Source organism: Panthera leo, chromosome A2 (assembly GCF_018350215.1).
Source record: "Panthera leo isolate Ple1 chromosome A2, P.leo_Ple1_pat1.1, whole genome shotgun sequence".
In the NCBI taxonomy this organism is placed as follows: domain Eukaryota; kingdom Metazoa; phylum Chordata; class Mammalia; order Carnivora; family Felidae; genus Panthera; species Panthera leo.
The window spans coordinates 126,157,317-126,184,532 of NC_056680.1; the positions used below are offsets into that span (position 1 = coordinate 126,157,317).

Sequence of the window (27,216 nt, forward strand, 5' to 3'; positions counted from 1 at the left end):
CAGGTATAAAAACAATTAGCAAGATTTATTAATAGAGTATGTTGGTATCAGTATTACTGTGAAAACATTATTACATAATAATGTATAATATTAGTAAACAATATTAGCTAATGTATTATTTTACCATATCATTATCAGTAAACACTATTTGCTAATTTATTTTCCTTTTTACTTAAAAGAGCGGAAAACAAACATATAATAGTTGCCATTTGCTTATGCCTGGCATGTTAAAAGATCTCAACGGCTCAAAGTCCCCCATATACACGACATTGGAGAACGGCACCCATGGCCTCCATACAGGCAAAACACTGCCTCACTGTTGTCACTAACAGCATGAGCAGTGGGACAGGCAGTGAAAAAGGAAAGCACACACTCTTGGAATCAAACTTGTCTTTATATTCCCTGGAGCTAGTTGAGGCTGAGAATAGAGATAGTATTAGTCTTCCTTAACTGCCTTAGAAACAAGAAATAAATTATATTTATGCTCTCTAATTATCTGAAGGAAAAATGACTCTGTCCCCTGCTCAATGGGCCCATAATCCAAGTGGCCTGAGTAACATCTAGGATTGTCCTGCTTCCTCCAATGCTCTAGAACTCTGCCCACAGACTTCTCAGACAGGCTGCAAGGACTTGAGAGAAAAGACAGAGAGAAAGTGTATCATTTGGTTTTCAAATCTCCAATCTGCTTTTGGGGCCAGGATTTTAATCTCCATGGTTGTTAAGGAGGTGGAGCACCATTTCTGCCACTGCGATAGGCCTTTATGTGCTTTGTAGTTTCCATTAGTGTGAACGGTTGGTAAGTGAGAGAAGCTTCTTTCATATCACACACCAAGGTGTCCACGGCAGGGATCGCTCCCTTGGTCCATCTAATAACACTTTATATACATGTTATATTATTGATATTCATATTTTGTAGAAATATTATCTAATAACATTTTATTTATACACATCATATATTTTAACATATTCTATATATTCTATAGATATTCTATATATTTTATATAGATATAAAAATCTGAGCATGGAACCTGCCTGAGATTCTCTCTCTCTCTCTCTCGCTCTCGCTCTCGCTCTCGCTCTCTTTCTCCCTCTTTATGTGCTTTGTAGTTTCTATAGATATTCTATAGATATTTTATATCGATATAAAATCTATAGATATATATCTATATAGATATATATAATATCTATAGATATTTTATATCGATATAAAATATATAGAATATCTATAGAATATATTCTATATATTCTATATATCTAACATATTCTATATATTTTATTAGACCATATATAGTCGGTTATACTATAGAACAGAACATATATATTCTATTTAATATATTCTATATAACATATGTATGTGATTAGATATATTTATACATGTTATGTATTACAATATAAAAATATATATACACATGCAAATATAATATAGCATATATATAGTGCATATATAACATAAATATAATTCATTACGACTGGTCGCTGGATGGCATACTAGGTTTCCATGAGGGAGGATTTTTTTTTTGAAGGAGAATTTTTTTAAAATTCAACCTCAAACCCTCAGTTGCAAGGAGAAGATGGCCATCCTAAAATTTTATTACATTCCAAATCAAGGAACTCAATCACCTAATTTCAAATGATGCAGGTATAAAAGCCCTTATTGAACCCTGACATAGATGTTTAGTCTCACTCCTAGAGGACTGACTTACGCTCCAAGGAGAGAGGGCAGGAGCCAAGGCTCTGAAATCAATGCCGCGTGCAAAAGATCAAGGCTAAAAGGGTTACAAATATAAAGCAAGCACATGGCACGTGCAGAAGCACTTTTATTTGTTTGGTTTATTTGTTTTTTATAAAGTGCTAAGCTAAAGATTTTGCAGTACTGACTGCCACAGATTAAGCCGACTGCAAACTACATGCTGGTCGAGAGCTATGTCACAGCCAACACACCATGTGTGCTGGAATGATTCAACTAAATGTTTCTCATCAACTCAGTAGAGACCATCTTCATTCCAACAAAATTCAGCCAATCTTGAAGCATTTCAATTTAAGCTGCTAAATTTATAAAAGAACAGTGCTTCCAAATGTTTTGATTGGGTGCCAGGCAGAAGTGGAGAAGAGATGCAAGTAAAGGCCACTTTTAAAGTTTTTGTTAAGTCATACTCAATATATACTTAATTCCCAAAGTTAATGAATATAGTTCTGTCCTGCCCTTTGAATTTCTCCAAATGTTTTTTTTTTTTTTTGTATGTGGTAAAAAGTATATACATAAAAGGTTATAAATTTATAAATCACCCTGTAGACATTCCCTTGGCCTTCAGATCATAGCATGAATGTGCCAACGTTCTTTTCACTCCTTTGGTAAAAATTTAACTGTGGATCAATTCTGGAATCTATTCTATTTCTTTGATCTATCTTTCCTCTTATACCAATATCACACTGTGTTAATAACTTTATAGTGAGTCTTGAAGTCAGTTAATGAAATCCTCCAACTTGGTTCATCTTTGTTGTTTTTTCGAAACTGTTTTGGCTACTCTAGGTCCTAAACATTTCCTTTAAGTTTTAAGATTGGTTTGTAATTTCTTTTTAAAAAATAATATTGCACTGAATATTACTGCACTGAATATTGCACTGAAGACAATGTGTGTGTCTTCCAAGAAACGGTATATTCTCTACTTATTTAGGCCTTCAATTTCTTTCAGTCATGTATTTGTCAGTGAAGAGATGCTACATGTCTCTTGTTAAATGTATTCCTAAAAAATTTATAATTTTTGCCACTTTGTAAATAGAAATTTTCAAAATTTCATTTGGCTATTAATGCATACCTATACATCACTTTTATACACTGATGCTGTATCCTGAAACCTTGCTAAATTCAATTATGAGATCTAAGACTTTCTTTATAGATTTACAATTTTCTACACAGATAATCATGTCTTCTATGGTTTTACTTCTTCCTTTATGATTATTATGTCTTTTATTTCTTTCGATTTATTGCTATAGCTAAAAACTCCAACACAATGTAACAGAAGTGCAAAAAGCAAACACATTTGCTTTATTCCCAATCTTTAAAAGGGCAGAAGTTGGAAGGAATTCAGTATGCCAACATTAAGTATGATGTGTTTTTTTGTTTGTTTGTTTTTTAGTAGATGCTCATTATCAGGTTGAGGAAGTTCTCTCTATTCCTAGATTGCTAAGAATTTTTATGAATGGATGCTGGATTTTATGAAGTGCTTTTGCTGTATCTATGAATTATTTTCTGTATCTATTAAGATCATTTTTCTCTTTAAGCCCTCTCCTTTGTTTTACTAAACACTGAATCACAGTGACTGCTTTTCAAACATTGAGTGATTTCTGGGATAAACTTTCACTGGCCACAATGTATTATCCTTTTTATATATCATTTGATTTTATTTGTTAATATGCTGCCGGGGATTTTTGCACCAGTGTTCATTAGTCTCATTAGCTGGCACATTTGGTATCTAAAGATTAAAATTTATTGGCATAAAGTTATTCATAACATTCTTTTATTTCCCTTTAATTTTCAGTGTATTCTGTAGTGATATTCCCTCTTTTATTCCTAGTATTGACAATTGGATTTTTCTCTTCTTTTTTCCTACTAAATATTTTCAAATAATCTGTTCTAGTTTCAATTTTCTCTATTATTTATGTGTTTTCTATTTCACGGATAGTTACTCCTTTCATTCCCTCCTCCCACTTTTGTAATTCACACTTATTTATTCTACCTTTTTAAGGTAGAAACTTAGATCACTGATTTTTCTTGACCATTCTTCTTTTCCAACATAAGCACTTAAGGATATAATTCCCCTCTACACACTGTTTTAGCTGCATCCACAAATTTTGTTTTGCTATATTATATTTTATTATCATTCAGTTAAAAATATACTGCAATTTCACCTGGGTGCATTCCTTGACTCCTGGGTATTAAAGAAGTATGTCTTTTAATTTCCAAACATCTGAGGCTTTCCCGCAAATTTATTGTTCCTGATTTAAAATACAATTTCCTTGTGGTCAAAGAATGTAATCTGTATAATTTCAATCATTTGAAAATTCTTGAGACTTTTTACAGCATAGTATATGGTCTGTTTGGTGAACATTACACATACACTGAAAAGAATATGTATTCTGCTATTGTTGAATGTGATGCTCTCTATATAAATGGTGACCCAAGATATTTTACAACGTTGGTCGAATCTTGTCTACCCTTACTGATTTTGCCAGTTTTCCTATCAATGAGAAGACAGTGTTAAAATCTCCAGCTATTGTTAAGGATTTGTCTTTTTTTTTTTTTTAATTTTTGAGAGACAAAGAAAGACAGAGCACCAGTGGGGGAGGGGCAGAGAGAGAGGGAGACACAGAATCCGAAGCAGGCCCCAGGCTCTGAACTGTCAGCACAGAGCCCAACACGAGGCTCGAACTCATGGACTATGAGATCATGACCTGAGCTGAAATCGCATGCTCAACCGACTTAGCTGGGGGACCACCCAGGTGCCCCACGGATTTGTCTATTTTTCCCTTTAGCTGTCACTTTTTGCTTCATGTATTTTGAAATCTTATATTAGGTACATAAACATTTAACACTTTTATGTATTCCTAATAACGCAACCATGTTTTATTATGAATTATTTTTATCTCTGACAAAATATTGTCTTGAATTGTTATTTTGTCTGCTATTGATAAAACAACTAAGTTTTATTATTATTCGCATTTGGGGCACCTGGGTGACTCAATCAGTTAAGCGTTCAACTCAGGTCATGATCTCACAGTTTGTGGGTTCGAGCCCCGTGTTGGGCTCTGTGCTGAATGCTTGCTCAGAGCCTGGAGCCTGCCTCAGATTCTGTGTCTCCTTCTCTCTCTGCCCCTCCCCCACTCACGCTCTGTCCCAATGTCTCTCAAAAATAAATAAATGTAAAAAAAAATTTATTATTATTCACATATACATGTATGTATTTTCAAGTTTTGAACTACATGCACCTTTGTATTTATAATACATTTCTTATAAATGGCACATAGCTGGGTCATGCTTTTTCAAATATGATCTGAAATATTTTAATTGCAGTGATTAGTCCATTTAAATTTAATTTAATTATTGATATGATTAGGTTTAGGCCAATCAATTTATCATCTGTTTTCTGTTTGTCTCAGCTGTGTTTTGTTCTGTTTCTCTTTCCTTACCTTCTTTTCTGCAAATATTTTTTATAGTCCCTTTTAATTCCTCTATTGGATTTTGAGTTATACTTCTTTTAGCTTTGTATGGCCATATGCCTTTTAAAGAAATATGAGGGCCACCTGGGTGGATCAGTCGATTAAGCGTCAGACTTTGTCTCAGGTCACGATCTCACGGTTCCTGACTTCCAGCCCCGTGTCGGGCTCTGTGCTGACAGCTCGGAGCCTGAAGCCTGCTTCAGATCTTGTGTCTTTTTCTCTCTGCTTCTCTCTCTCTCTCTCAAAAATAAATAAACATTTTTACAAATGTAAATAAATATGAGAAATTTTAAAGACAAAACTGTATTTTGTCTTTTCTAGTTACCCACATATCTGTAATTTCCAGTGTTGCTCACTCCTTCCTGTAGAGCCCAATTTCTATCTAATGCATGTCCCTTCAGGCTGGAGAACTTCCTCCATATTTCCTGTAGTGTATGCCTGCTGATGATGAACTATCTTAGTTTTCCTTTATCTAAAAGTGTTTCTATTTCACTTTCATTTTCAGAAGATAGTTTTACTAGATAAGAATTCTGGTTTGACAAGTTTTTTGTTTTTTGTGGGGTTTTCTTTGTTTTTGGTTTGGTTTGTGTGGGGTTTTTTTTGTTTTTTGTTTTTTGTTTTTTTTACACTTCTAAAATATTGCTCTCTGGCCTCCACTATTTCTAATGAGAAATCAGCTCTCATTCTTATTCTTACTCTCTTAATGTAGTAAGTTGTTTTCCTCTGGCTGCCTTTAAGGTATCCTTTTTATCTTTAAATTTCAGAAGTTTGACTATGATGTTTCCAGGTATAGTTTTCTATTTATTCCAGGTAGGATCACTGAGCTTCCTAGCTTTATAAATATATTTTTCAACAAATTTTGAAACTGTCATTATTTCCTCAAATATTTTTCTGGTCTCATTCTCTCTTTCCTCTCTTTCTGATACCACAATTAGATGTATTTTAGACCAATTATTTCTATTTCACAGGTCAATTACTATTTATTTTACCTATTCTTCGGATTGGGTGATTTGTAATGATTCATCCTCAAGGTTATTGTCTCTTCTTCCATCTTCAACTCCCATAGAGTGAATTTTTCATTTTAAGTATTATACTTTTCAGTTCTATAATTTCCACTTGGTTATTTTTTATGGTTTCCATTTCTCTGCTAAGACTCCTCATCTGTGCACTCATTATACTAATACTTTCATCTTCTAATATGTTTATAAGCATTGCTTTAAAAATCTCCATTAGCAGAGCACTTGGGTGGCTCAATCAGGTAAGCCTCCCACTTTGGTTCAGGTCATGATCTCACAGTTCGTGAGTTCAAGCCTCGCTTCGGGCTCTGTGCTGACAGCTCAGAGCCTGGAGCCTGCTTTATAATCTATGTCTCGCTCTCTCTTTGCCCCTCCCTCCCTCCCTCCCTCCTTCTCTCTCTCTCTCTCTCTCTCTGTCAAAAATAAATAACATTTTAAAAAGTCTCCATTAGCTAATTCCAACACCTGGGTCATCTCAGGGTCAGTTTCTACTATCTGCTTTATTTTGTTCTTAAGAATAGGTCATCTTTTCTTGTTCATTTATCTAGTAATTTTTTTATTTTATTTTTTTACATTTATTCATTTTTGAGAGACAGAGAGAAACAGAGCACAAGTGGGGGAGGGGCAGAGAGAGAGGGAGACACAGAATCTGAAGCTGGCTTCAGGCTCCGAGCTATCAGCATAGAGCCTGATGTGGAGCTCGAACTCACAAACCACAAGATCATGACCTGAGCCAAAGTCAGATGCTTAACCAACTGAGCCACCCAGGCGCCCCTAGTAATTTTTGTTATATTCTGAACACTGGGAATAAAAGATTGTCAAGTCTCAAAATCCAGTTCTGTTTTTCTGAGACTGTTTTGTTAGAGCAGAAATTAACCTAGCTAGAATCAAACTCCAAATTCTGCAAACAGCAGCAGTTTAAATCTCTTCTCAATTCTCTCCACTCCCGGTAGATGTTTTTACCAGGTCCTTTGGGGTTCTCACACACATACACACTCACACATGTACATTCATGCTTCTGATTTGGGCAGATTTTATAGGTGGATCTATATGAACCTGTAGAAATGAGGTCTCCTACCCTCTGAGCTTCTCTTCTTTCACAGGTTGCCCCTAATAATCTAGCTGCTCTGCCAGCCCCCAAACTATATCCTCTCAGTAACTTACCAAGACTAAGGCTGCCTGCTGCCCCGTGCTAACTGGATGAGCGGGTACCCTCAGGCAAAAGCTACAAACACACAAATCTCATCTGAGACCCATTATGTTCTTTCAAGAACTGACCACCCTCTTTCTGTCTACTTTGGGGGGTTATCCAGTTCCTTCAAGTAGTTGCTTTTAGGTGTTTTTGTTCACACTACTTTGTCCAGATTTAACCATTTTTATCTGTATTAAGTCTAATTAAGACATTCCACCATTACCAGAACGAGGGCCCTGAGCACTGATTTTGTCTACATTTGATAAATGAAAATCATGGTTAATGTGTAATCCCACTTCCAGCATCCCTACATACCAAGTGATTAAAACTATTGGCAAATAAACTTTAAGAAATTATTTTGGCTTCAGAGCCCCCAACTTCCTCTACATTAGCAAGTTGCATGAGGTTGTTAAAGAAAAACTTGGTTTGATCCCAGCTCCATTACCTGATTTTAACCTCTGCATCAAGGCAATAATTCTCATTATACTGGTCTTATGTGTCAGATATGAGTGTGTAAAAGTAATGAATGTAAACATTGAGACAGTGCCCAGAACAAACTCTCATGAAAGATGGCTTCTGCTTCCATTACCATTAAGTGTTTCCACTATCGCAAACATATATCTCAAAATAACGTTTAAAAAAATTTACCCTCAAATCTCAGTAGTACCTTTTGCTTCATTAGAATTTAATAACTGAAGAGAATATACGCTTTTTTCTATGTGGGAAGGGTAGGGGAAGATGAATGACTTGAGACCAGTATTGAACACTGAAGTGGTCAGAATTTTCTCTGAGGGCTTAAAAAATAAGGTGCACATTTTCAGATACTGTTCAGTCTTGCTTCTCAAAATGAAATTATCTGCTTAACAACTTGGTGAAGTGGAAATTTGTTCTGCCTACTGTAGAGAGTTTGCTAGGCCCCATTTGGATTCACCCTGTTTAATGGATAAGAAAGGCAGTGACGGGGGGGGGGGGGGGGGGGGCGCGGGGAACTCTAAGAAAGAAGTTCTGAGATCTCCATACACAATTAACATGCAATTCACTTGACAGATGACTACTTTCTGAGACTCAAAGTAAATAATTTTCATTCCATACTTCAATCCTGAATGTTTTTTTAATGTGTATCTTTTTCATAGTAAGTCATTGAAGAAAATCAAAGACTTTTGACTTTGAACATCACATAGGCCACAAAAAAGGAAGTTTTTGTTTAAAGTAGTACATAAAATTATGCCTAGCCTTGCTCTAGGAGAAGGATAGCAATTCTGATGTAATCATTTTGTGGCCACAAACATAAAATATCCTTTCTACCACAAAGCAAAAAAGTGGGAAATAAATTTTTGAAAAACCTGTTAATAAGAACATGAAACAAAGAATAAAAAATCACTCACTTAAAATATTTAGATGCATAGTTATACAATCAGTCAGAGGACAGGGTTTAATTATGCAAAGAAGAAGGAAGTATTACATCATCTGTATTAATTGATCATAAATTCTTACCAAGGCTTCATGATCTTCTGCAATTTCTGGTATCGTCTGCAAAATTTGAAAACAACCATGTGAGGAGTATGTTTGAAAGCAATAATTTTTACACAAAGAATATATCTTGAAGAGAGCTCAGGATTAGACATAGGGAAGATTTAACTGCCATGATGTACAAGACTTTATTTATTGCAAAACATTATTCAAAGTACCAAATTGGTATTCTCTAATGATAAGAAACAACCAAAAGGCAGAGATTAAACTACTGCAACCAACCTATTGCATTTACTTGAATAAAGGCAATAAGAACATTCCATTTGGATCAAAATGGGTAAAGATTTGATGAAAAAAAGTAGAGCCCAAAACTAGACCAGTTCTTAAGTATATGCCGAACAATGAAGAAATAATTATCTTTCTTTGGGAAAATGCCCACTAATTCTATTTTCCCTTTTCTTGAGAAAAGATTGCTTCTTTGAAAAAAAGACATCATAATAGACTCCAATAGTTTTGGACAACAGATGGAACTCTGTGATGGCAGCCTGCAAAAAAGTGTGCAATAGACAAATCTTGTCTGCAAGAAAGGGCAATCATGCTTCTTAAAAACCTGGGGTCAAGAAGATAAGGAAACAAGTGATGTTCATCCTCTCAAACCACTTCCCATCCCTCCAGTCTGCCAAATATCTCTGGCTCTAGGTATGTTCTTCCCTGTTTGGAATACCCTTTCCCTCTAACCAACGTGTCCAACTAGCTAAGTTCTACTCCAAATTCACCAGATTCTTGGCTCCTCTGGGAAGCCTCCCTGACCTCCGATTTCCCCCACATGACCAGACTGAAGGTGGGACTCACATCTGCACTCACTGAGAAACACCAGCTGTATGACTTTGGTAGGGCACCTCACTGTCTTTCCAGCTTTCTGAAGGCAGGGGCTTGACACTGTGACTCACTACTATAATGTCAGGCACATGCAGAGCAGATACTTAGTAAGTGGTTGATGAATGATTTGGCTCTTCAGATAAAGTTAAGTTTCATTTTCATCCACATAAAATGTAACCACTTGAGAAACCTAACTGACCACAAGGAGATCAGATCTAGTCTCTGGTAAAACTGGGGGTCAGGTGGGGGTAAAAATGTATACAGCCATCTTCTTCTTCTTCCTCCCATCCCTTTCCTTTATCTGTCTTTAAAAAAAATTAGCTTCCTTCCCACCCTCCTCCTTCAAAAAGCCAGTGGGAAGAGTGAAAGTAGTAGGTGGTCACAGGCGGGCAGACCTAGGACACTACTGTCCACTAAAAGGAACTGAGCTCCTTGTAAAAATGACTCCTTGGGGCGCCTGGGTGGCTCAGTCGGTTGAGTATCCGACTTCAGCTTAGGTCATGATCTCACGGTCCGTGAGTTGTAGCCCCGCGTCGGGCTCCATGCTGTCAGTTCAGAGCCTAGAGCCTGCTTCAGATTCTGCGTCTTCCTCTCTCTCTGCCCCTCCCCTGCTCACACTCTGTCTCTCTATATCAAAAAATGAATAAATGTTAAAAAAATTTAAAAAAAAAAAAGACTCCTGATGGGACTGAGACAAGGAAAGATCTAGATAACCCTGGAACACGTCACTGCACCAGAAAGTAATGAATGCTCAAAAAATAATGGGAAGGACAGGACAGGTCAGAAGGACAACCAAATCTGGGACAAACCAAGCACCAAAATAAATAATAATAGTGACAGATTATAGCTTCCTGAATTAAACAGGACTGAATGAGTCCGTGTTGTTTGAAAGACTGGTGTGCTGGTATTGTTGCAGAACCAAATCTCTGGGGGAAAACATACCAACCTGATTTACACTGTTTCCCATTTTTTGTGGTGTAACTACCCAAAAGAAAAAAAAAAACAAAAAACAAACAAAAAACTGTTACAGTAGAGACATCTGGAAGGTACTATTATAAGGGCCTTAAGTCAAAGTGAACACGAGTAACAAGACAAAAAGACATCATGTGCCATCAATAGGTTGCAATGAAAAAAAACAAAACCACACACAAACATCTCTAATATTCCAGACAAAGACGTATCATATGGGTTTACAACAGGAAAACAATACAGGATAAACATGTAGAAAAAAAAATTGTTCCAATGGAAAACTGTACAGTGTCCGTTGCAAACTCTTCTGAATTAGCAGATTCCAGCCCTGTTGTCTCTAAGTTGTAGGTACCTGATGAATATATATACTTTGTCCTGTCATGTGGTGCTCTAATGGACTTCCTCCTTGCAGGCGGAAATCCAGGTTGTCTCCATTTGCAATTCATTTCACCAACCCTTTGCTCCATATAAATCGGTGCCCTTTTGACTTTTCCTTTGAAACTGTTAGAGCATCTGCCTCATTCCCTCATGTCACATGAGTAAAATGTCTTAACATATGTTCATTTTTATATCTGTATGAGAGCCATGCTTTTATCTTTTTCTTAAAAGCACCTTTAATGAATTACCTTTTAACAAACCCAAACTGAAGGATATTCTAAAAGTGGCTGATATATAATCTCAAAAGGTGCCAAAATCATGAGAGAAAGGGAACCACTGAAGAATAGTTCCATGGTGGGTGGGGGAGGTGGGCGCCTGGGTAGCTCAGTTGGTTAAGCACCTGAATTTGGCTCAGGTCATGATCTAATGGTTCGTGGGTTCAAGCCATGCATCAGGCTCTGTGCTGACAGCTCAGAGCCGGAAGACTGCTTCGGATTCTGTGTCTTCCCAGCTCTCTCTGCCCCTCCCCCACTCACACTCTGTCTCTCTCTCTCAAAAATAAATATTTAAAAATAAATAAACATTTTTAAAAAACTCAAAAATAAATAAACATTTAAAATAAATAAACATGTATTTATTTTCTCAAAAATAAATATTTAAATAAATAAACATTTTAAAATAAATAAACATTTAAAAAATTTTTTAAAAAGGGATTATTCCATAAGGAAAAAGATTAGGAAACAAGAGGAAAGTTGGTGCAAGGCGCTACCTGGAGTTAGATATCTGTATTAAAGGACACAACAGACACAAATGTTCAAACTTGATCTTGCAACTCTTCCATTTAGTAGGGGACCCTTCAGTTAACTAAACAAGGAGGCCATTAACTGAGGTGGCCATAAGGCCAGAAGCCTCTAGAAGCACACCAAAATCTAAGCCTGTAAATGCTGCAGGGTCACACACACACACACACACACACACACACACACACACACACATAAAAAGAAAAAACAAAAAACCGGTATCTAAGAACAACCAATCAGGAACACCCAATGAGGCTTTAAGCTGCAGCCAGTCAAATAGGTGCTTTCCTTCCACCTCTTCTCTATAAAAGTCTTCCCCCTGCCACAGGTGCAGCAGAAACCTAACCACTTCCAGTTTGGCACTGACAGCTTCCAATTGATTTTTGGTCAAATAAATTCTTAAAAATTTTCATATGCCTCAGTTTATTTTTAACAGCACTGGTTCAAAATAAACGTGTATGTGGGGTGTGTATCTGTGTGCGCGTGTGTGTGTGTGTGTGTGTATAATACATAAACCTACCAGTACAACTTTTCAAGATAGCTTTCTGGCCTAGTGCCTGAACACCTCTAGGTTTTTATATGTGTTCCCCCTGCTATAGCAGACTCTGGCCGTGGACGGTTCTCCCTGACCGGTGTTTCTTCTCAGCCTCCTCACTTTTGATTCAGATTAAGCATAAAGAGAAGGCTAACTTTTCATTGTTGATGTCTCTGGCTGAGGTTCTCTCCTCTCTTTCTTTCTCTCTTTCTCAATATAGTCATTTTTAAAATAAACATGCCCAAGGGGCACGTGGGTCACTCAGTCAGTTAAGCATTTAACTCTTGATTTTGGTTCCGGTCATAATCTCAGTCGTGAGACTGAGCCCTGCATTGAGCCCCACGTTGGGCTCCACACTGGGTGTGGAGCCTGCTTAAGATTCTCTCTCCCTCTCCCTCTGCCCCTCCCCAGCTTACATGCACTCTCTCACTCCAAAAAAATTAAAGAAAGAAAGAAGGAAAGAAAGAAAGGAAGGAAGGAAGGAAGGAAGGAAGGAAGGAAGGAAGGAAGGAAAGGAAGAAACATGACCAGAAAGAAATGGTTCTAGAAAGGCTGCTGTTTCAGAGTGGCCAGAGGCCTCTCACCTGAGCTCAAGGTATGGCATTCTGTTTCCTAGAAGAAGATAATCTCTTCTTTAAAACAGGCTGCGTGACCCCTTCTCATTTCCATTTCCAGAGGGATGCTGGATAGCTAGTTTGTGCAAGTACACCCGAATGTCCCTGTTAGTAACTCTCTGGAGAATGTAGAGTCCCACCTCCCTCTATATTCCCATCAAACAGAACGTGTGGAAGAATGTGTTGTTCAGCCTTTAAGGTCAGGGGCTCCTGGGGGTGCCCAACCCAGAGTGTCTTCTTCGTAACAGAGAGTGTCCAGATGGGCAGGCCTTGATCCCCTTGGAACACTGGCTGCGCAAGGAGGGAAAGGTTGCAGAGAGCTGTTGAGCTACATTGCTGCGCTATCAAAGCTTGCGGCACGCAGATCCCAGCAGCAGACTCTTTCTCCAGTTGACTGCTTCTGATCTCCTTATTTGTAAGTTCCCCCAATAAACCTGTGCACCTCGATCGATCACTCTCTCCGGATCTTTTCTTTGGCCTCACCAGACCATCACCCACCCCTGACTTAGAGTCTGCTGGTCTATGACTGCACAATTGGACAAAGACCCAGAGACAAACTTAGAGCAGTTGGAAGGGGGAAGGTCCAGTTTAAGGAACTTTCTGCCACACAATGGCTGACAAAGCACAAGATGATTGACCCCTCTGATTGTGATGTAAATCTCTGGCAGGGCCCCAGGAGGGCTGTTCCAGTTGGAACTCCCTGAGCTCTGCTGAGTGCAGGCTCCAAGAAATCAGGCAGAAGGATGTGGGGAGACTGGGCAGCCTTCACAGCTGGGGCCTACAGAGCACACAGAGCATTTTCTCTGTGGTCCTGGGAGCTGCTTGCTCCTCCCTGGGCCTCATGTCTAAGGTGAAGTGCAGGGCATGCACTCTGCGACCTGTGCTTAGCTTCCAGTCACTGAGTCACTGACAATCTGGCCTGGCTTGGACCTTCCAAAACAGCCAAGGTTTATAAGGGACATCGAATTCTTAGAAACAAGAGTATATGTTAGAGCTGATAATCTATGTCCATGGAGGTTAACAAAGTTACTTTCAAAAAACAAAGTCATGTTTTGTGTGAAGACAAAACATCAAAAAAAGGTCACACATACTCCCCACCCCCTCGCCCCCAGAACACCTCTTCCCATTTGCCTAACCTGGTGTCATAAATATTCAGCACTCAAATAATACACACTTTGCCAAATGAATAAAATCTGTAAATCCATTGTCAACTGTGGGTGGTAGGCAATATCAGAGCCAAGACATCATTCAGGTGCTTAATTCAAGTCATACATCAATTTTCACATCTCCTAAGGAATGGCTACAGCTCTTACTCTGGCCAGGAGAAAATGGTGTGACTAATGAAAGTTTCATATGAAACCGTCTGTCTGTTAATGAATGATGACAACAAATCTCTTATAAGTGAAAACACACAGAGCTATACATACATCTGTGTCATATGTATGACAGATTGGGAAGGGGACTAATAATTATACAATTCACATTGTTTATTTTTATGACAATTACCTAAGAGGTTTACATATCTCTAAAATAACTATGGGACTCTTTCCACTGTTCCTAATCCCGCCAAATTTTGGAGAAATGACTTGAACCAAAAAAACAAAAAGCGCTTATAAATTCCCCAGATTAGTGAGAACCCCTCCGCTATCTCACTACTATTTTTCTTAGGAAAGCTAGAATCCCTAAGGGAACACCAGCCCAGTTTTGGCCAGGGTGTTAGAAATGGACATGTTTCTACATGAGTGGTAAAGTATAAATGAGGACGTTTCAGTGGGCTTCAGGCTGTTCTCACTTTAAAACAGCTTTAAAATGTGTATATCCTCCAAATCAGGAATTGTACTCCAACAAAGTAATTTAAATACTCACAAAGATTTTACTAGAAGAATAGCTGATTAGAGAATGTTCACAATCATGAAAAAACCCTGAAAACAATACAAATGTCCAACAATTGTGGGATGGTTGACTACACTGTGCACATCCTTCAGATTATTAAGTTGCATATCAACTGTACTTAAAGTTTAAGTGAAACAATATACAAATGACAAAAATGATAAAGGAAATCATATTAATGACATGGCAATGTTGTTAGGTACAAAAAGCAGGCTACAAAGATATGAGCATTATAATTATTCTACTTTTGTAATAAAGTAATTATATATTCTACTTTTGTAATAAAGCCTGTGCATGTGTGTGTGTATCTAAAAGAAAATACAAAAAGGGTATATACCACAATGTTAAAAAGGTCTCTCGAAAGGCAGGTTACAAATGATTCTTATTTTCCTCCTTCTGCTTACTTATATTTATTTTTTAAATATATATATATATATATATATATATATATATATATACACACATACATATACACACACACACACTTTTTTTTTTTTAACTAAGGAGAGAAAGCTAATTCAAAAAACTGTCTTGAGGTCTTTGTAAATACATAAATTTAACTTTTTCAGTCTCTTGACTTTTCTGCCCAGGGTGGTGCTACAGCTTACTCATATTCCAACAGCGTAATTTTCCTGTCACATTGCCAAGTGGGAAGGAAACTATAAGAATCCTGCCCTTTCGTTCTTGGAAATGTTCCCCTGTTCTTCTGACTGTTTAACACTGGAAAGACACAGGACAAACTGTCCCACTGTCTGTGTGCACAGAGGCATAGACAAAGAACACGGTGTTTTATTGAAAGCCAAAGAAAAGCAGTGTTATTCGCTACATGGGATTTGGAGTTGCAGGTATGATTTTTTCTTTCAAATAAAATAAAATATATCATCTGAACTTTTTTTATTGAGACGTCATTGGCATACAATATTATGTTAGTTTCAGGTGTACAACATAGTGATTCCACATTTGTATACACTGTGAAATGATTACCACAGTAAGTCCAGTTACCATCTGTCACCATACAAAGCAAATACAATATTACTATGTTCCCCCATGCTGTACATTACATCATTGTGACTCATTTGTTTTATACTTGGAAGTTGGTACTTGATCTCCTTCACCCTCTTTGCCTACCCTCCAAACCATCTCCTCTCTAGCAACCACCAATCCATTCTCTATAACTCTAAGTCTGGGTTTTGTTTTGTTTTTTAGATTCCACGTGGAAGTGAAATCACGTAGTATCTGTCTTTCTCTGTCAGACTTATTTCACTTAGTATAATACCCTTCAGGCCCATCATGTTGTCACAAGTGGCTGAGTAGTACTCCATACATCTCCTATCTTCTTTGTCCATTCTTCCATCAGTGATCAGTGGATACTTAGGCTGCTTCCATATTTGGGCAATTGTGAATAATGTTGCAATAAACATAGGAATGTGTGTATCTTTTCAAATTAATGTTTTCACTTTCTTCAGATGGATACCTAGTAGTTGAATTACTGGATCATACGGTAGTTTTGTTTTTAATGTTTTGCGGAACCTCCATGCTGTTTTCCAGAGTGGCTGTACCAATTTACATTCCCACCAACCATTCACAAGGGTTCACTTTTCTCCACATGTTCTCCAGCATTTGTTATTTCTTGCCTTTTTGATAACATTCTGGCAGGTGTAAGTTAACATCTCACTGTGTTTTTGATTTGCATTCCCCTGATGATGAGTTATGTTAAGCATCTTTTATGTACCTGTTGGCCGTCTGTATGTATACTCTGGAAAAATGTCTATTCAGATCTTCTGACCATTTTTCAACTGGGTTGTTTTATTGAGTTGTATGAGTTCTTTATATGTTTCAGATATTAATCCCTTGAAAAATCTTTAATACCCATTTTTTAGTAAACACTGTCCATTCCTGAAATTTCCTTCCCTGAAACCATTTCCTTGCTCAGATTGAGCTAACACTGAGAAGTTTCCTCACAACTTCATTTGCTTCCACACCTATGTCTCAAGCTTAAACTGGGAATAGAATTTCAAAATCCCACAAGGATGGAAAAATTCAATTCAGGTATTAATCACTGCATTCTGCCAAAGTGACACTCTCCATTGCTCCTTTGTTGCTAATTTTGCCCAATGGCCCCTCCTGGCACCAATGAGGGAGACCTTTAAAAGCTCAGCCTTGAGTAACGACAAGCAGGTGAGTAATCTTTGAATCTCATTATAGCTCAAAGTAAAGAGAAAAATTCCAGCTGCATTTCTTCAATGTTTCCTAAAAATTTCCACAGGTCCTGCTTCACAAAACCTCTGCCTTGCCCAGCTGGAAATCTGCCCAGAAGTCATGACCAAATGCCTTCCAAATTGCAGGATCCATTTAATTTGTACAGTTTCTATTCCAAAAGTTTCCTGTTAATTAATGAATGTCTTGCTAGAAGTTTAATTGAGAAGCCAGGTTTCCTTACAAGAAAAAGGTCTTTCTCTTTTGTTTTTAATCTGAGCAGAAGACCTGAAAAATAGCTGTGCGACAAATGAGCAGCTCTAAGATGAGTCGCAGGACCCAGCAGAAGGAAGCAGGGTGCCTCCTCCCTCCATCCCCCGAAGTAGCAGGGCTTTGAACTCATATAAGATGGTGAGGAGGACACTGAAGATGATCCAGAGAGATATCATTCCTTCCCATAACATAATGTGATGGGACAGTGTAAGAGATCAATGCAAATGAGAACTCACCCAAGATCTGGCCTTGAATCATTTGTGTGTCTGAAACCTGGCTGCATGGAACAAATCAACATGGCTTCTGGATTATAAATAATTAAAATGCTAATTACTTTAATACGCTTTTTTAAAGCAGGAATTCAATTACTGTAGTTCACATAAAGTACATTCAGTGTCAACATTCTCTCAGGTTATACGTGTGCAACATGGAGATACAATTCAGACGTGCCATCCTCAATCCTCATTCTGAGGATTAGTGTGGTTCTTTTGGGCCCCCCTAGAGGTCAAGATGGGTTACAGAGTAAGGCAATGATACAGACAATAAGTAATAATTTAGACAAGACAAATACATGGCATCAGTTTTTACTCTTTTCCTTTTCAAGCAGAAAGGGCAGTGTCCCCTTAATGAGTGTTATGGGCTAAATTGTGTCCCCTCAGAATTCATATGTTGATTCCCTGACCCCCAGCACCTCAAAATGGGACAGTATTTAGAGACAAAACCTTTAAAGAGGTGATTAAGTTAAAATGAGGCCATGAGGGTGTGTCCCAATCCAATCTGACTGGTGTCTTTATAAGCAAAGGAAATTTGGACATACAGAGAGATCCTAGAAATAAGCGCACACAGAAGAAAGACCACATGAGGGCACAGCAGGAAGGTAGCCATCTGCAAATCGAGGAGACCTCAGAGGAAACCAACGCTGCCAACACCTTGATTTCAGACTTCCAGCCCCCCTAACTAAGAGACAATAAATTTCTGTTGTTTAAGCTACCCAGTCTGTGATATTTTGTTATGGAAGCACTAGCAAACAAATATAATGAGAAACTAAAATACTGGCGCTCCCAGCATGCATTTTTCCTCATTGTCAAAATCTATAACTGCCGCCCTTGGGGGTCTCAGAGCTCTGCCTCAACCCTCTATTCAGGGTGCAAATCACATGGACCCCTGCTTTCAGTGTATTTCACATTGTAATTGTAATTATGATCACAATTCTGCAAAATCTGGAGGCATTAACACAATAGCATTCTGAATATTCAAGAGCTTAAGCCCCTAGAGACCTAGGTCTGTGGTAGAACCGCCCAATATTAGCAGGTTACATTACAACTGGCTCTAGTACATCGCTTGTGATACATCAACGTCTGGGACTTAGGTAGTAAATGTGGGCCACTTTTACGTTTTCTTTTTTTTTTTTTTTTTTTTTCCCAACGTTTTTTATTTATTTTTTTTGGGACAGAGAGAGACAGAGCATGAACGGGGGAGGGGCAGAGAGAGAGAGGGAGACACAGAATCAGAAACAGGCTCCAGGCTCCGAGCCATCAGCCCAGAGCCTGATGCGGGGCTCGAACTCACGGACAGCGAGATCATGACCTGGCTGAAGTCGGACGCTTAACCGACTGCGCCACCCAGGCGCCTCTACGTTTTCACTTAACATGCCATAAATGTGGCTGAGGCTCAACCCCCCAGGGCTCACTGTCCCACCAGAAGCAGTGATGGGCATGAAGCAGGAGTGGCAGCCATGTGAAGTCGTCCACAGTCACCAGTGAAGGTGTTCATAATCCCAGCTCACACTCTGCTGCTCATTAGCCCCAAGGAATGAGGGATCTGACACACTCCACACTAGACCTCAGCCTGGAGCTTCCAACACAGACAAAAACCCTTTCTCCTTTTCCTTGGTCAAGTCTTCTGGATCCATAAACTTATTCAACTTCCCTTGAGCTGTTTCAAACTCCAGCTCCAATTTATAGTAGGCCTGCTGGGATGCTGGTAACACCCAGAATTTGAGTTTCCCCACCCTGCTGCAAGTTGATGTTCCCCCATATTTTAATGAGCAGAGCTTTAGTCCTCATTAAAAAAATAAAATGATAAAAAAAATAAATAAATAAAATGATAACTGTCTACAATCGACCCTTTTTCAGATCATCCAAGTCTGTTTGCCATCTAAAAAGAATCTTTCACTAGTGCCAGTTGCAGAGACTAAATAATGCCACATGTAGGAGGAGATGGAAGGAAGGAAGGAAGGAAGGAAGGAAGGAAGGAAGGAAGGAAGGAAGGGAAAGGGAGGGGAAAGGGACTGAAAGAGAGGGCCAAGATAGGTCTCCAATATGCACCGTCATCCATTCATTCTTTGAATCACCACGTACTGAAGAGAGATCTACATGACCCAGGCTTAAACCCCAATTCCCAGTGACATGTATTCTTTCCTAATAAATATCTATCCCAACTCTGCATATCATTAATTTAGCATACGTAATTAACTGCTTTGGCATTTTCATAGGCTGTAACTTACATGCTCTAATAGTCTATGCTAGTCGCACCTGACCATATAGGAATGAGTAGCTAGCTACCTATGGACCCTACCCTGGCGTTTGGTGGTGAGGGGAGTCATCTGTCCACATGTGTAAGAGCTAGCTCCCACCCGGCTCCTTACCCCCAGGTAAGGAGGCTCCTTACCCCCAATCACACCACAGAATTAAAGCCTTCCCTGAGAAGGTGAGCTCCCAAGGAGAAATGTCCATCCCTTTCCTGATCATGATGGAACTCAAACTCCTTAAAGGCCCATTCACTGACACCCCCTCTGTCAGCTGTAACTGGTCCCAGCCCTCACAAGGAATTATATCTCAGTTGAGGTCTGCCTCCATAGATTTTTTAATGGCTTGGCTCACAACTTTTTAAATTCTCCCAACTTCCACTCTTTATATGCAGTAAGTATTTGATAAATATTTATAGTATTTATAATTTTAAATAATTAAGCATTTCATCGTTGAAATGACAATGTTGTAAAAGATTATTCAGGGATGCTATTTTGACCTAGTTTAAGACTTTGAAACATAGATTTTGTTTTTTTGGTCAATTTCTGGTCTTTAAAACTAGAAATTACAAGTACAAGGAAAGTAACAAATCCCCAGAATGCGGGAAAGAATAGGACAGACTAGAAGTCTGGATAAAAGATGCTTACTCGGTGCCGCTTTCGACCATCTGCGTGAGGAGAGAGATGCCATCCAGATTTATAAACTCCTGGGCAAATGTGACATCCCGGGAGAGGCTGGCTAAGTCCTTCAGGGCTTCCAGCTTGGCATCCATACTTGACGACTGGATTCGTTCATGGAGCTGCTGGGCGTTTTGAGCCTCATTGAGGACAAAAATAAATGGAAGAGTGTTCACAGAGGAAACCACAATAGACAAAAAACTACTGTTTCATTGAGAAAGGAAGACAACAGGGCCCAGAAGCATAAGACCATGTGCATTCTATATACCAAGGGCAGTTTTCCAACCTGCATGACTCCACCTTCAAGCAATGTCTGTTAATTTAATGATGGCAATTGGTTGCCTTCTTGACAAAGCCCACGTTTCTGTCTCTTGGAAAAGTAAGAGCACAAAAACAGTAAAGCCCCTGAAAGGGAACAGGAGTGGCAGTGAGGAGGGAAAAATGGGAAAATGTTTACCTTGTAAGTAAAATTATTGTCTACAAATGACAAAAAGCTATTTGCTTAGTTAAGCCATTACGCAAATTTATACAGAACATTCATGCGTTCAGTCAATATTCTGAGCAGTTACTGCCTACACAGAGTGTTCAAAAGCTTCACTAGACATTATTTCATTAGAAATAATCTTTCCCAGTTACTGAAAATCTTCTAGCACAACACACAACAGTGCTTATAAATTTTGCTTTTCAACATGTGTTTCACAGGCATTGGCTAATTACTGCACAAATATAAAACAAAATAATTAGGAAACCAAATCAGTAGCTTCACCTAAAATTAGACATTTTTTTAAGGCCTCTGCCCTTGGCTACTACATGCCGGACAGGGAGGAATGGAAATATATTGGATAATAACTTGCAGTTTATATTTCTCGTTCTTCCAGTAAAGATTTTCACAGCTACTTTTCAGTTGGGGCAGACGGTAAGAAAAATAAAATATTAAATTTTTCTGCCTCTATTTTTGCCTAATGGAAATAACTCAACATCTGTGGCAGTTACTATTTAACTCAAAACTGCAATGGGTGAAGCAATGTACTATCCTCATATTCTCCTTCTCAGCCACTTGTTTCTCCTTTGAAACTTGTTATATTTCAGAGAAAGGGGAAGAGGAGGTATTTGTCCCCGGAAGCGACGTATCTTCTGAATGGAAACTCATTAGAACTATCAGAGGAGCCCCATGTGGACTGTAACAGGGTTAAGATTGCAGAGTGAAGGACAGGAATCCACACAGGTACTGAGACCCCAACAGGCTCCACAGTCAAGGTCCCCTTCCTCCCTGCCCAGTTCCCCCTTCCCTGTCACCTGAAAGTAGCCCCAAAGAGAGAAGGGGACCCAGCAAGGAAACCAATGCCAACACTTCAGATGCCGAGGCAGGAATGGAACCATGCCCCCATCACTTGGTCAGAGAAGCACAGTGGTCTCCCATTGTAGTTATAACCAAAAACTGACACTTTGCATCAGAAATTTTAAAAAAGGAGGAGGAGGAAGGTGGGGGAGAACAAGAACTCTCTCTACTCATTCAGTTTCCTGGATATCTGAAAAGTCACCCGAACCCTAAATCCCATGTTTTTTTGTTTTTTTTGTTTTTTTTTTGTTTTTTAATTTTTTTTTAACGTTTTATTTATTTTTGAGACACAGAGAGCATGAACGGGGCAGGGGCAGAGAGCATGAATCAGAAGCAAGCTCCAGGCTCTGAGCCATCAGCCCAGAGCCTGACGCGGGGCTCGAACTCACGGACCGCGAGATCGTGACCTGAGCTGAAGTCGGACGCTTAACCGACTGAGCCACCCAGGCGCCCTAAATCCCATGTTTTTAAGAGGGAGAATGGAGAACTGAGCAAGAATCACTTTATCTTTTAAAATCATTCAAGGATACACTTTTTTGTAAATTTTTCAAGTGCACAGACAGCACTGACATATATTTACCCCAAGCAGATCACTTTGAATTCCTCGAAAAGTACAATCTCCTCCAAGCAGGAAGCCTGCATTTATTATACAGATTATGATAATAAGGAGTACTCAAAAATTATTTCATTGTCAGTATTAATGGTAACGGTGTGTGGTACTTCTAGTACCAGTAATAAAAACATCTAAGTTACCTGGGGCTTTTTATGAGCCACTATTCTAAATACCCCCATGAAGGAATTCATTTAATCTACACAACAATCCTACCAGGTGGCTGTCCTCATCACGTTCGTTGTACACAGGAAACTGAAGTGCAGACAAGTTATGTAACTTGCCCAAGGTCACACAGGTGGAATTCAGCGCAGTTGCACATTACCTAAAGCAAGAGTGTGTGCATGTGTGTGCACGCATAAGTGTGCACATGTCGGTGTGTGTGCATTTTGTCTGGCTACAGAAGAAGTTCAGCTGAGGTAGAGGAAAGAATCAAACATTTTTATGGTATGACACCATTTGCTGATTTCTTTATGGTGCACTAACACTTCCTGGCAAATTTGATGGAGACGGTTATATTTTTTAACATTTTTTTGTGCGTACATGAAAAGTGAAAGAGTTAGCATATGCTGACCCATATTTTTCAGTTAAACACAAAATAATAAAAAACAATCTACTGACAGCAAGTGAAGTTTTTACAGATCCAAAATATCCCACTTAGAGTAATGCCCAGTTCTAGACCCTGTGGCTACAGCCAAATCATAAAATGCTTGTTTAAAATGAATATAGATTCCTGGACCTTGTTTCCAGGTATCATAATTCAGCTTCTCAGTAAAGGCCCAAACAACCGCATTTTTAAAGTTCCACCAATGATTCGGGTTTGGAAACCACCAGTCTTTAGAATACAGACACCAGTCTCTTGTAGGTGGACTCCATCTTATGATATCGCCTTGTGCCCTGGCTTTCACATCTCACCATTCACCTTGCTGGGAATGTGAAGGTCACTACCAGAAAAGCATGAGCTATCGGGACGCCGAAAAACTTTACCCTGACAAACACCTAACCTTCTTTCAAGGAGTAGCTTATGTTGTGGAAGTTTTGTTCATGCACCCATGGCAATAAAAAAGAATGAACTTCTTCTTTGGCTTAGATGTGAAAACTGAGCCTTTCTAATTCTGAGACCTAACAAGGCAAGGTGGACTCTTTCTGCCCAGCCAGCAAATGAGTAATTGTAACAGGATAAACAGAAACTACAAAAACCAAATGAAATCACGGTCTCGAAAGGTCAAATTAACATTAATTCATGCTGACTGAGGTAAGGTCAATGCTAAGTCAGACAAAAATGTCTCAGCTCATCATGTGGCCATTGAAAAAGGAGTAAGAAATATGATTTCCAGAAAGTGGAAAAGAAGGCACCAGAAGACAGTTTGGCCAACTCCCACGATGCACTCTGTGGAGCTTATCACTGTGTTTAGGTTCAAGATGTTGTTGGGTACAATGTTTAAGAGTTTTTAAACCTCTCTAATGTAATTTTCAACCAGAAGAATGTGTGGTAGTTACAGTACCCACAATTTAAGTTTAGCCAGATGCTTTTCCCAATTTTCAAATTTATTTTTAGCCTACCACATGGCTTTGGTGGAAGCTGAAAATAAGAGTTAGACACAGTTTTCATGACATATGCGGAGTGAAAATAGTAACACTTGGTGTATTTTGTGCACGATATTTTTTAGGAAAGCAATAAAATGCACTGTGAAATAATACAGTTTAAATATGCTAATGCTACTATCCAAAGAATCTGCAAGCAAGTAAGAGAGACGAAGATAAGCAACACAGCCAGCTACAGTAGTCTAAATATTCTGTAGCACTTTGTTTAGCTTTTGAAGTGTTTCATCTAGAATCAGCTGTCAATGAAACAACCTTAGTGGCAAATATTTCTCAAATTATATTATTATGAGTTGTCATAATCACTGACCAAAACTAGAAAAACGCTTAAACACTCTCTCTTTTACACACATACACACCCTGACTTTAAAGAGAGGTAATCATAGGCTGTCTTTGGTTTTGTTTGCTTTGTCCGTTGGCTGAATTCGCTCAGATGGCATTAGGTGTATGTGTGGGCAGGTGGGTAAGACCAATCAGTACAACTGAGTTACCCCATCTGTAATATGAGAATTGTTGAAGTGACCACCAAACTCAAACCTTATAGTCAATTTACTTGCACTGAACCTGAAATAAAAGTTTCCTCCTCTGAAATGGGAAATACAAGGAAAGGCATTACTGCTAATCCAGGATCTGCATGTGAGGACATTCCAGACACCTTCTGTCTTGCACTAAAGTTACCCTCAAAAATTAATAACCCAGGGGCACCTGGGTAGCTCAGTCGGTTAAGTGTCCGACTTCAGCTCGGGTCATGATTATCATGGTTCGTGGGTTCGAGCCCCACGCTGGGCTCTGTGGTGACAGCTCACAGCCTGGAGCCTGCTTCAGATTCTATATCTCCCTCTCTCTCTGCCCCTTCCCACTCACACTCTGTCTCTCAAAAGTAAATAAACATTTAAAAAATTTTTAATAAATAAATAAAAATTAATATCCCATAATCACATATAGCAGAACTGAAGACCAAAGCATTTACTAGAAAGCTATAAACTAAAATCAACTTACAGGAGATGTGGTTAATCGAAGGATAGTGCCATTTTTTATTTCATTGCGATTCTGGAAAAGAAAAATAAAATCTTTGTAAGTCTTCAAATTTTAGAAGCTTAGTAAAGAAGAGAGAGCAAAGGCAAAAATAATCTAGTAGTGATACCATATAATAAGAATTCTTATGATTCAGTTTGTCACTTTATTCTCATAATTCTTGAGTGATTTTTAATTATTTCTACAAAGAACTTTAAACTGGGTCTCAGATGTATTAACTTTATAACAAGTCACAGACAGCATTCAGCACAGAAGTGAGTATAAGTCCAGAGAGTAGGAATATAGGGCCCAAGAAGAGCAAACCAAAAAAAAAGCAACTTTGAAAGGTTATTTAGAAAATACAACCTAACCAGTTCTGCTAGATTAAAACACACATCTGCACAAAAACTTGTACATGAATGCTCACAAAAACGTTATTCATAATAGCCAAAAGCTGGAAGCAACCCAAATGTCCAGCAATTGGTGAACAAAATGTGGTATACCCATTCAACGGAATATTATTAGGCAATACAAAGAAATGCTGATACATGCTACACCATGAATGAACCCTGAAAACATTACACTAAGTGAAAGAATCCTGACACAAAGGCCACCGCTGTTATGGTTCCATTTATATGAAATGTCCACAATAGGCAAATCCACTGAGACAGAAAGCACACTGGTGGTTTCCAGGTGCTGGCAGGTGGCGGGGGCTGGGGGGAGATGAACGCTAATGGTTGCAAGGTTTCTTTTCCCAGTGATGAAAATGTTCTAAAATTGATTGTGGTGATGATTTCACAAATCTAGGAATATATCAAAAACCACTGAATTGAGCACTTCAAATAGTGGATGTAAGGGAATGTGAATCCCATCTAAATAAAGCTACCTTTTTAAGGTTATATTAAGGAACTTGGTTTCTTAACATTTGCCAGCTCTGTGTGTCACCTTAGAGTGAAGAACACAGCATAAATAAGAAGAGCCCAAGTCAGTCTTTCTCCACTTGGCAAGCATGTTGGCGGTGAATGTCCTAAAGCTGTCACGTAGAATCTTTGGCATTGGAAGTAGAATCTCACTGGCAGTTTTATTTCCTGCCACCAGAGTACGCACCATTCTCAGCTTTCAGGAGGAGACCTTATGGGAGTCGCACATCCACATGCCCCACCCTGGAGCACAGAGGCCAGGAAGTTAATAAAGCGCCATGAGGATCATTCTCCTGCATCACTTAAGAGGAGCCACAATCTGGAATGTGTTCAGCAGGCACACGGAGGTGGTACAAAGCTTCTCAGGATAAGATGCCAAAAGCACACAGAACACACTCTCTCTCTCCCTCAGCCAATTCTGACTACTTATTGGAAAATGAATTTTCTAAAACGACTACCTAAAAGAAAGCAGGCCCACACTGTCTCCCAAAGAAAACTAATCCAAACGTTTATACCAAGGGCAGGATGGCCTGAAAGTTCAACTCTGTCAATTCCAGCTCAATCTAGAGCATCCGCAGGCAGACACCCTGGGCTGCCTCTGGAGAAAGCAAGCTTCTCATTATTGGAAGTGTCAGGCAAGGCCCGAATGACCACCTGGTCGGCAGGAAAGGTGAAATTAATTTCTGTCATTTAAAAAATCTTTCAACCCTAAAATTCTATGACTCTCTGCCAAAGGAGAGAAAGACAGCAAATTCTCATTATAAAACATTAAGGAAGCTGAAAACATAGCATCCCTCTTTCTTGCTCAGGTTCTAAATGAATTGAGAAATAAGAGAGTCAGAAGATGAAAACCTAAAATATCCCCTTTACTAGTTTTTACGGAAAACAAGGCTCAGGGTAAGAACCAACAAGACAGCTAACTGGACCCTCAGATTACCTGTTGAGGTCAGACCTAAAGCAGTTTCCTTCCCAGAGAAAAAGGGGCCCACTTTATTCTTCCCAAATAACCAGTCAAGAAGAAAAAGCAGCCCTGTGAACACAAAGAGGCCGGAAGGACTTAGGATAATATTTCCTCATGGAAATTTGGAGTGAGGGTA

The 27,216-nt window shown here is 38.8% G+C and overlaps 1 protein-coding gene across 4 annotated transcripts in view; it reads right to left on the bottom strand.

Moving 5' to 3' along the window:
• Positions 1 to 27,216, bottom strand: part of ELMO1 (engulfment and cell motility 1) — a 530,544-nt gene that overhangs the window by 346,674 nt on the left and 156,654 nt on the right. For all 4 annotated transcript variants that reach the window (XM_042922198.1, XM_042922210.1, XM_042922218.1 and 1 more), the window contains exons 5-7: positions 25,185 to 25,235; positions 20,605 to 20,774; positions 8,920 to 8,955 (exon numbers count right to left, since the gene is read on the bottom strand). In XM_042922198.1, coding sequence (XP_042778132.1) covers positions 8,920 to 8,955; positions 20,605 to 20,774; positions 25,185 to 25,235 — 257 coding nt within the window. The remainder of the gene's footprint in view (positions 1 to 8,919; positions 8,956 to 20,604; positions 20,775 to 25,184; positions 25,236 to 27,216) is intronic.